This window comes from Petaurus breviceps, unplaced genomic scaffold, assembly GCF_028583685.1.
Source record: "Petaurus breviceps papuanus isolate PSGF00001 unplaced genomic scaffold, PetGlider_PUasm1.0 140, whole genome shotgun sequence".
NCBI lineage: Eukaryota > Metazoa > Chordata > Mammalia > Diprotodontia > Petauridae > Petaurus > Petaurus breviceps.
The window spans coordinates 2196690-2208111 of NW_027185698.1; the positions used below are offsets into that span (position 1 = coordinate 2196690).

General features: G+C 40.1%; 1 protein-coding gene across 9 annotated transcripts in view; it reads right to left on the bottom strand.

Moving 5' to 3' along the window:
- TBC1D1 (TBC1 domain family member 1) overlaps window positions 1–11422 on the bottom strand; it is a 318238-nt gene that overhangs the window by 59011 nt on the left and 247805 nt on the right. For 8 of the 9 annotated variants that reach the window (XM_069068580.1, XM_069068572.1, XM_069068589.1 and 5 more), the window contains 2 exons: window positions 8882–9043; window positions 1449–1610 (listed from right to left, as the gene is read on the bottom strand). In XM_069068580.1, the coding sequence (XP_068924681.1) occupies window positions 1449–1610; window positions 8882–9043 (324 nt within the window). Of the gene's footprint in view, window positions 1–24; window positions 415–1448; window positions 1611–8881; window positions 9044–11422 lie in introns of those variants that run through there. The other variant, XM_069068610.1, reaches the window with a different exon arrangement.

Consider the following 11422-nt stretch of genomic DNA (forward strand, 5'->3'; position numbering starts at 1 on the left):
TTCTCCCCAGGCAGCCCATTTTACCTCCCAGCTTTGAGTTGAGATCTGCTCTTCTGCCATTTCCATATTTTGCTCCTAGTTATGTCCAAAAAGAATGAATTTATCCTCCTCCACGCGACAGGCCTCAAGTATCCGAAGACAGTTGCTGTCAAGTCTTCCCTCCCGCTGGGGCTTCCTTAGCTCCTTTCCATTCCTCCCAGGGAGCCTCTGTGGGGGTGTCTTCCAGTCCTCTTGTCACTCTACTTGCCCTCACAACTCGCTTCTCTACAAGGGGGCATTCGGGTGTTCCACTGGAGGTCTGACAAGGGCAGAGGACACTGAAACCACCCCTCCTCTCGTTCTGAACACTGTATGCATCCAACAGCTATCAAACATTTAAACGGTGATCATTTTAATCTAGAGAGCTGTAATAGGCTTCCAGCAGGGCATGAATAATGCAGAGCTTTATGAGCTCTTCTATAAACTTGTAGTGACCTATACGAGAATTTTACTCCCTTGACATAATTTGGCAAGTGGACAAGTATCTGCCAGCAGGCTGATTTAGTATATAATCCATCATATATTTTCCTTTTTCAACTGTCTGGCCTTTCATACTACTGCTACTTATACATCCCTGAAAGCTCCAATTTCAGAGACTCCTTTTCATTAGTCTAACTACACATTTTTATTCAAGTGAAACATCATTTTTTTAAGTAAAAAGGGAACAGTTAAAAGACATATTTAAAAAATGAGAATGAAGATAAATCTATGTCCAAAAAAGAGCTAGAATATGTTATTTCTTCAAAGTATCTTGCCTCAATTATACTTACTGTTCATTATTTTAAGATCATCACATTTCAACCAATACCAAGAAAGACACACTTTCACTTACACAACAACATCAAGAAAACTTATTCAAGAAGCAGTGGTAAAGGAATTCTGGGCATGGTCATTTTTGTATACCAATAAATGCCATTTCAACAAAACAAGTCACCTAAAGAAAGAATGCTTAATAATTTAAAACTTGTATCCCCAAAGTCACTGAACTATACATACTTAACGTATTCTTCATGAGTTTCACATTAGCATAAGCATATTTTAGCTTTTTTTTTAGAAGGGTGGAGGTGAGATTCTAATGTTTCAAATTTTGAAATATGAAAAAATTATCTGAATTAAGATACATAAATTCATTCAATAAGGGTGTTCACAAGAAAGCTAATCTCTTCGCAAATATCTCAAATTTGTAGCACATTGAAACTTACATGCAAAGAAGCAACCAATTGTCCATTTGAAATCTGGACATTTTAAATACCTGAACAAGACTAAGTTATTACTTCCCAGTACCATTTTAATTAAAACCTACTGCAGTAAGTTTTTATTGTGAAACATAAAGTAATATCACTAAAAAGCCCAAAGTTCCAAAGGAAAGAAACTTCAATTTTCATTTCAAATGAATGTTGTGGACTTACCTAGATCAATAAGAATTGAATGCTGGTGGGAGGTTAGCTGTTTTAAGAGTTCTTTATATGGAATATCCTTTGGCTGCTGTTTACCACTTGGAAATTGGTGTTTTAGGTGGTATTGCTCTGCTAAGAATTTCCATATTTCACCACGGTGATGACGAGGCACTCCTTTAAAAAAAAATAAGGCAGATAACAGAGACATCACAAAATATAACATCTTAAGAATACCTGTCATATAATACACAATGGGGGTGGCTAGATGGTGTGGCATATAGGCTACCAGGCCTGGAATCAGGAGGCCCTGAGTTCAGATCCTGCCTCAGATGGGATCGAGAAAAGCTGTGCACAACTGAAGAGACTTAACAGCAACATGCCATGGGATCCAACACGCTATTTAATGAGTAATCACAACAGCAGGCATCAATAAAGGAAAAGGAACCAAAATGCGGTTGGTGTTATTCTCCGAAATAAAAATGCCTTCTTTCCATCGGGCACTTTGAGGGACACAACAATGAAGACCACAGAGTGCTGGCCATCAAGTACTTTACAGCAGGGATGGGGGAGTGTAGGAGGAACTAGACGTTCATGAATAACTAAATATGAAGGCAAGCTCAAACTTTTATCAAGTGCTGGGCACTGAGAGCACCTTCCCTGCCCCGATTCCATTCCCCATGTTGGTCCCTTTGCTCTGGCTGCCCCTATGCCTGGAGTGTACTCCCACTTCAACTGCCCCTGTTAGAGGCCAGATTTCTTCCAAATTCAGCTCAAGGACTTTTCCCACAAAGCCTTTTCTGATCCTCACAGCTGCTAGCATCCCTGCCCTTGACCCTGCATCCGTTTTGTCTAAATATTTGTTCATGCTGTGTATTCCAGGACTCCGCCTGCCCAACAGAATGTAGCCTCCTTGAAGTCCAGGATTGTTTCATTTTTCACACAGTGCCCAGCACGGTGCCTGGTACAAAACATAAACTTCATAAACGCTTGTTGACTGACAGCAAATCCGATGGTTATTGCTCCTCATCCCCATCCAATCAACCACAGGTTCTCCCATTAATTTCAGTTTACAAAAGTACTTTGCCCTATGACAATACGGGGTAAGTAGTTCAATTGTCTCCCTACTTCACAGATGAGAAAACTGAGGCCCATAGCAATTACATCACTCGCCCAGGCAAGAGTGTCTATAGCAGATGATGACAGCCACTTCCAAATACACCAAGTCAGAGCCTGGCGCCTAACGCAGAGCCTGGAGCACTGCAGGAGCACAAGACGCCCTAACTCCAATCCTCAGGGAACACCAAGCCCTGGAAGGGTGCACACTGGCCCCAAGCTCAGAAGTCCTCATCTCAAATACCAGAAGTTTGCTGCCTCTGAGTCCTGGGTCGCTTCAACTACTGCTCGCTTCACCACCACTCAGGGAAGTCCATGGTACGTGCAATAAAGGCAGAACAAGATACTAGAAGATCCCCAGGGAGGAGGAGGAGTTCATTTCTAGGTAGGAGTGAACAGGGAAAGCTTTGAAGAAGAAATATACCTTGGCACCAAGTGATGGAGAGATGGGCAAGCAGAGAGAAAGGATGGCTCTCCTTGAAAAGGGAATTCCTGTACAGAAAGACGGAAGTAAGGAAGACCAAAGGCCATTCACAAATAGCAAGCAGGTCAGTAGAACAGATGGAATTGGTGGCTGGGACAGATCATTCTAAAAAGTTAGGATGAAACCCTATAATAGAGTACATCAAATGCCACACTTAAAAAAAAAAATCTGGATTATTCAGTAGGCAAAGGGGTGACTATGGAAAGTTTCTGATCGCAGCTATGCTTCAGGAAGATCAATCTGGAAGTGATGTCAAGGATGGATTGGAAATAGGGGGAGCCTCGAAGACAAGCTGGGCAGGGAGAAGGGCAGATGAAAATCTTTAGGTATTCCATGATGAGGATTGAGTGTTCAAAGGAGGTATAAAAATAACAAAGAAAGACTGTATTGTACAGGCTCTCTATCATTATAATGTCTTTAAAAATGACTAATCTGAGTAATAAAAATAGCGAAGAAATACAAGATGATATTCAAGCAAAATTCCTTTAAACCTATTGTTTCACTGTAGAAAACTTAAGGTATGACCTCCATCAAATGCAATTCCACAAATGTAAATTGGCCCTAAGTCAGGGGAATATTTTTTAAAGGTTAAAAGGAAGATTTATGCACCAAACTTTGTGGTAGGCTTCTGACATACACTATACTCTCCTCTGCTGAAAACAAAATGAAGATTCTTGGAACTGAGCATTATGCCTAACAAAAACAGACCCAAGTACCCCCATATAATTACTGAATAACAAAGGGAAAATTCTACTTGAGACCAAATTCTAGTTTTACCATAACTTGTCTGTAATAATAATGAGGGCTTGGGCAATGTTGTACAGAGGGATTGCCCCACCCCCCACTTTCCCCATCAATGTAGGGCTGGGGTCCCCTTCTGTGTCTCTGGAGAAAGGCCAGGGTAGATGCTCTAAGATAATACCAAGAACACAGAGAGGCATGGAGTTGTGATAATGACACTAGCAAACATGAGGACAATAATTCTCTTTTTCCTTCTCTCCCTTCTCTGTGATGGAAGTAATTCCCTTTTTCCTACCTGGAAATGTAGTCAGTTTGCCAAGTTTTACTGCCTGTTAAAGCTAGAGTTTCTTCCTTTTCTATTTGCTGTCACAGAGGGAGAAGGTTCTAAGGGAGGGAGAAAAAGCAACTAATTCACCGGTCATTACCTACAATTTGGAAATACTCAAGTTGGAACAAACTGTTCTTTCATCCTCACAAGATACAATTTACTTTATGAAATGTGGTAGGTACCAGGTCCCTATCCAACCACCCAAACTTAGAATATCATTTCGAAAAAGCTTCTTCCAAAATGCTAAAATTTAACAGGCCTTCATCAAGGAAGACACCATGGGAGGCACAAGGAATACTACCCCGTGTTTCCCCTATAATAAGACCTATCCCGAAAATAAGCCCTCCCCTTACTGTGTAAGATTCCTCTAAACTAAGCCCTCCCCCGAAAATAAGCCCTATTGAGATTGCTACTGTAGTGAAGGTGATCCCCTGCGCTACACGCTACATTACGGTACCCTCTGTATGCACCATTCCCCCCCTCCCCCCTGTGAAATGCACGCTGCGCTCCGAGCTGCATCCAATCAGAGCTGCAGCTGTGAGCACATCATCCTGTTCTTCCCCAGTGATTTGCTTGTTGGTGCCATTGAAAGCAGTGCCACGGAGGAGAGCTGAGGCAGGACAACATAAGCCCTCCCCTGAAAATAAGCCCTCTGGTGTTTTTCTTTCAAAAAAATTTAATAAGACAGTGTCTTATTATCGGGGAAACACGGTAAGACAAAAATAGAAAAAACAAAAAAAACCCCAACAGTTCCTGCCCTCAAGGAGTTGACATTCACTTAAAGTAATTTATTTGTTTAAATTAAAATCCATATGCCCCACATTCCTATTTCCTTTTTTCAAGTCAACAAGCATTTATTAAGGACCTATAATTTTCTTTTTTTTTTTTTTTTTATAAGTAATCGGGGTTAAGTAACTTGCTCAAGGTTACAAGGCCAGTTAGTTCTGGGTGTGGTGCTAACTATCTGAGCATGGATTTGATCCCCAGGTCATCTCGACACTGGGGCCAGTGCTCTTACTCACTGAGCCACCTGGGTGCCCCTGAACCTACAATTTTCTAAGCCCAGGGGACACAAAGAAAGACAAAAACAGTCCCTGTCCTCGGGGAATTTACAATCAAATGGAGGAGACAACGTGTAAATAACTATATACAAACAAGAGATCAACAGTTTTTTTGCTCACTCTTCATGACCCTGTGGACCATACTGTCCATGGGGTTTTCTTGGCAAAGACACAGGAGTGGTTTGGCATTTCATTCTCCAGGTAAGGCCAAAAGAGGTTAAGTGACTTGCCGAGGGTCACATAGCTAATAAGTGTGTGAGGTCACATTTGAATTCAGGTCTTCCTGACTCTGGACCCAGTGCTCTATCCACTGAGCCTCCTATAGACAGATAGACGATATGATAAAATAGAAATAATCACACAAGGAACCACTCTCTTTAAGGAGAAAAACATGGGATTTTTACAAACAGAGGGAAACCAAGAGGCAGAGAGAGAGGAAAGAAAGGAAAAAAAGAAAGGAAGGGAGGAAGGAAGGAAGGGAGGGAGAGAGGGAAGGAAGGAAGGAAGGAAGGAAGGAAGGAAGGAAGGAAGGAAGGAGGGAGAGAGGGAGAGAGGGAAGGAAGGAAGGAAGGAAGGACAAAAGGAAACCAGCATTTCTTAGGTTGCTACTATATGCCAGGTACTGCTCAAGTGCTTTACAAATATTAACTCATTTGATCCTCCCAACAACCCTGGGAGGAAGGTGCTACAAGGAGACAAAGAGTTCTAGGAATTTGACAAATCTTCTGCTTACTCCCTTCTCCACACCTAATTTTTCTGGCTAGGTGATATATTTCATATAAAGCCATGACATAATACACTTAAGACTTGAAATTTCATTGATATAGGGCTTTCTCAGATGAGCAAACTCCCTCTACCAATGCAGATAAGCACCTTCACTGTAAATTACAATCTCAGAGAATAGCTTAGAGAAGGGAGGTTAAATGCCTAAAGTGACACAGGTAGGATTTGAATCTGGGTCTTCCTCGCTCTGAAGCCAGCTCTCTATGCATTATCCTATAGCTCCCTCTAACGTGTATAACAAATTCCTCAGACTGCAGACAGAAATAAATGTGGGTAGTGAAAAAAAAAAACATGTAAAGTGAGTTGCAGTGGGGAATCTGGCTTAGGCATTTTTTTGAAATGGAAAAATATTTAAGTAAAAGATGCCATATTTTCTTTTATTACAAAATCACTCCCCACATTTTAAAGACTACTATATAACCATTCTGATTATGTCAATGAGGGTACAGCAGATCCAGGATTATATGAGTAAGTTTATTTTTTATGGTTAAAAAACATCTTTCTCAAAATTAGAGTTTAACTCCCAAGCCGGGTCTAACCGGGAAGCACTCCCTTCCTTCCCCCTCACCCCAGTCGGGGCTGGGACAACTGTGGCTGAAGTAGCCGTAGCCTTAGCTACAGAAAGTAGCCTTTCTGTCCCTTTTGCTACAAGCCAGTGGGACAGTGGGTAAGAGGGAGAAGGGTGGCTCTCCACCAAGACAGCGGCACTCATCCTCCAGAGATGCTATTTTGGAACAGGTCTAAAAAGGAGGAAAGGGAACTTTGTCAGGTTAAAAGATGCCATTTTCCCTTTTACTACTTAAATCATTCTTATTATTTTTTAGAAGATAACAGGGCTGCATGCATTGATAGAAGGCATATACAATCTGAGATAAATTTACATTTTAAGATAAAAAATATACAAAATTTCACACAAGTAGGTGTTAACTTACATATGATGAAGGATGTGTTTGACATATGTTGTTTTTAAAACCGACTGACATTCTAGGTTGCCTTACACTTTATCTAAAGTAGAATAATTCTTAAGGCAAAGAGAAAGTATGGAATCCTCAGGGACAAGGTGGCTGTACCCTGTTGCTACAAAGCAGCACAGCTCCACTGGCCATGAATTCCAAATGAAAGTCAGTCAAACAAACAACCATCTAAACGCTTCCTTTGTGCGGACATTCTAGTAGGTGGAAGGGGAGTTATAAAGAAAGCTGCAAAAGCATCCCCAGCCTTGGTGAGTTTACATTGTAATGGGGGAGCCAGGACTCACTTAAAATCCAAATAATTCAGGTCTCAAATAAGAGAGACATTTATACAATCAGATTTAGCTGACCATAATATCAGTTGATTGGCCAGAGTAAGATGGGGCTATTCTAGAATATTTTTTCTGGAAAAAGAAAGTTTTAAGCAAACATAAGCTATAAGGGGGTATCTGCTTTTGCAGGAAGAGGTGGGGAGGATCCAGATGAAGAATCGGGCATATTCCAAGGCTCCAGAGATAGAATGAAACCAATCGTAAAAGGGGCCTCACCCGGGATATAGTAAGAGATAAGAGCAGGTTCTGTGAGAGTAAGAAATAATGGCAAATCTATCCTTTTATTTCTTCCAATTCTAGCATAGTACTTTAAACCTAGTGGGCATTTAGCAAATGTCTGTCCAAACGATGTCAGCAAAGAAAATATCCACAATCCTTTTCATGTCATAAACCTTTCTATGAGGACTCTCACCTACTTGCCTACCCTGCCTATAAGAAGCTGGGGCACAGGCTCTGCATGTTGTAGTAGATTCAAAAAAAGGAATGAGATTTAAAAGTGATGAAGATATTGAGATGAGAGCATAGCTTTCCTACTGGTCACCACGTCAAGCTTAAAGCTACTGGGAAAACAGTCTCCACAATAACACTAGGATTCTCTAACTCTTCAAGTCAAAAAAGGCAATTTTTTACCTTCCATCAAATTATACCTGCAACATTTATCACACTGGGTCCAACCTCTGAATTGGGCTCTTCCTTTCAGCTAATGGTTAGATGCAGTAACCGATGCTTGTCCACTTTCTGCGAGCCCCATATAGGATCCACAATTGGTCACTAATTGTCAAGAATAGGGATACACCCTTTCCACCACCCTCTGCAGCCTGAAATAAGACTTAAACTCATTTAAAATTAATTTTAATTTTCAAGATTGACAATCAAACTAGAAGAACGTCAGAATTTGGGTGCTTTAAAGGGAGTCAATTAGATCCACCCACACTCATACTCACCCTCCAAAAAATGTCCTATTTTCACTGGGGGGAAGTGGGGAAGGAGTTGATCAGATAAATTGCTATCCAATTTGATGACTTCACCAATCAAACTGTTAAGATTATAAAAATCATGAACCCTTGTTTGAAGGCATATAAGGGATATCTACCCATAAGAGGACAGGTGTGCCCACTGGCACTTTGCTGAGAAGACCAAGACTGTTGCCAGAATGTGTCTGACTGTGACTCAGGGGCATCAGACTCCTGTCAGAGAAGCTGACCCTCTTTGTGGTCCATAAAAGCGAGCTGATATCCCTGCTCAGCCTCTCCTTCCAGCCTTATCCTGGCTAAGGAGAGCACCAGATAGCAGAGAAGACATAGTCCTGGGTATAGTATCTCCTACCAAGAACAGGAAATGGCCACCTTAGGATACCCAGTCTAAAAGGCAAGATTCTGAGCAGCTTTTTCCATTCAGAGAGATGGCAACATTAAGGACACCATGAGATTTCCAGCAGAAGCACATGGAAGAATGAACCATGTGCATGCATTTGGCTTCGAATGGCAATGTCCACGAAACTTGGCTTGAGGGAAATGGGGGGTACAGGAATTTAAATTCCTCAGACAATGTGATCCCAGATTCTGTCCTTTCTCCAAAGATAGTTTAGATTTGGGTGTATTTTATCTTATAACAAGGAGGAAAAAAACTTACCTTGCCCAACAGCAGAATGCATTTTTTCCATGTCAAACTTAATCTTTGACCTTCCTGGTGTACTTAACATTTTTTCCCATACTGAAGTTACATCCTTAAGACAGGGAGTGATTTCTTCATAATCAAGCTTCAAGCGTTTATTTAGCAAATCATTTTCAGAAGCTAGAAAACAGAAAAAACATTACTAAAGCTTAACTATTTATTATTGTATAAGATAACCCACAATGCAAACCTATTATGTCTCGTGACCTAAGGTGACGAAAGTTAAAGGCACCAGAAATCATGATGAGCTATACAATGTGGCCCAAGAATGGTAAGTTTTGGATTGAGGTTAACTCAGTGGTTTTCAAACTTTTTTCACTCTTGGCACAGTATTCTTTCCAAGAAGAATCCCCATACACTAAACATTTAAATTGGCAACACTACTGAGGAGTCAGCAGAGTTAGGTATGAAGATTTGCTTCAATAAAAGCAGCAATTTTTCTTGAATGATTTCTGAGTTCAAGGTCTGGTATGTTTTGCAGTTATAGGAATAATAGTAAAATCATACTATATATTTTGGGGAAGTAAAATCTGTACTAAACAAACTTATTTATAAATTTTATCTGTAATAACATAGCATCCAAAACTTTGTGACAGTCCAGGCAACACTCACAACATACTGCACATCCCTTCGAGAACCACATACGGTAGATAACTTATAAGTCATTACTGGTTAACCTATGAAATAGGTCCTAGTATCAACACAGAATAAGTTTCAATGATTCAAATCCTTGGCTCACAACTATTTCTGAAAAGGTAGCAGGCCTTTGGATTAAACAAGAAACTGGAGTTTCAATGAACTAATCTGTTTAATTTAAAATTAACTGAATAAGACATTCTACTTAGCATTTGAAAAGTTGGAAGTGATGTTAGAGGTACAGACTCCAATCTAAAGTATTCATAACTTAAATGGTTGCTTGAACACTTTTAATCTAACTATTTTGTAAGGAAGCCCACTCTACTGTTTGACGACTCTAATCATAAAAAAAGCCTTTTAAAAAAGTTTTTTGTTTTATTACTGAACTTAAATCTTCCTCCCCATAACTTTCACTCACCAGTCCTATTTCTCCCATAAAATTAACAGGGAAGGTCTGCTGATGATTTCATATGGCAGCTTTTCAAATATTTGAATATAGCAAATTTATTCAATCAAAATTTTTCTCATTTTTCATTTTTTATGACTGTTCTTCATAAAATGTGGTTCCCAGAACCCTCAAAAACCTAGTAATTCTTCTTTGTCTTCCTTAGTTTGTCCATGTCACTCTTAAATACAGCACTTCAAATTCCATACCGAATTCCCATGCTTTAACCCACACAGAATACAAGGGTCTATCTTGATTTGGACAATATGCTTATTTTAATGCTCCCTAAGATTCATGTATTTAGTGGAAGTATAAATCAAGGAAGAATGAATGTGGCAGTGTGGGTACTCTCCCTACTAGTAGAGACTCTAGTACCTTTGCATCTGACTAGACAATCTTCAAGAGTCACTGTGACCAAACCTGATCATGAGCCTTTTTGATTTTAGCTGAACTGGCTTTTCTCCAACAGACAAAGTCCATAGTCAAAGTTTGGTAGGACCTTTCATAGCTGGCACTGTTGGCACAATCTTTGAAAGCCCATTGTGAGACCTCTGTGAAATGATGGGTAATCAGTATCACATAGCTGGTCACATAGACCAGCTTGACTGGAACAAAGAGAATGAGGGGGAGGCATGTGGGACAGGCCAAGCCTAGTTATGAAGGGCTTTAAATGGCAAAGACAGGATGTTTTTGTTTACCCTGGGGCATTTGGAAACCACAGAAGTTTCATGAAGAGGAAAGACTTAATAGACCCCAAGTTTTAGGAATATCAATTTGGCATTGCTATGTGGAATATGGCTTAGAGAAGCTCTATGTAGGGAGACCAGTTTAGAAAGCTGCTGTAATTTTTTAGGGGAGAGATGACGTGGGCCCAAATTAGGGTGGTTGTAATGAGTGGGCAGGAGGTCTTCAATTGATGGAAGTCTTTAACGAGAGGTTGGGTGGACACTGTTAAGGATGTTACCAAAAATCAAACTTTAACCTACGATGCTATATTGAAAAAACTGATAAAGGAATATATAAAATTCATCCTTATCCTGACTCAAAACTCAGGGATGAATTGCTAAGCTAAAGTTCCCCAAAACTTATTCATAAAAATAGGCACCATTGTATTGTTATCCATGAATATATTTACCATCATCAAAATATACTGGTTCTGGAGATTAGTACATGCCAAAACAGACATGTTCTAGAGAGATGATAAACTGGTACTCTTTATAGATATTAATCTCTAAATCCATGTGTGAATGTGTCCTTAAAATATTCCCCTCCTACCCAAATCTGACAGAGGTATAGAAATCATAAATGTACTTTCACATTTCAAGCCATGCTTTAAATGTCATTCTTATCTTTCATTAGCTTCACTAAAATAATGAATGCCCTCTCTCTCTCTCTCTCTCTCTCTCTCTGTTTCTCTC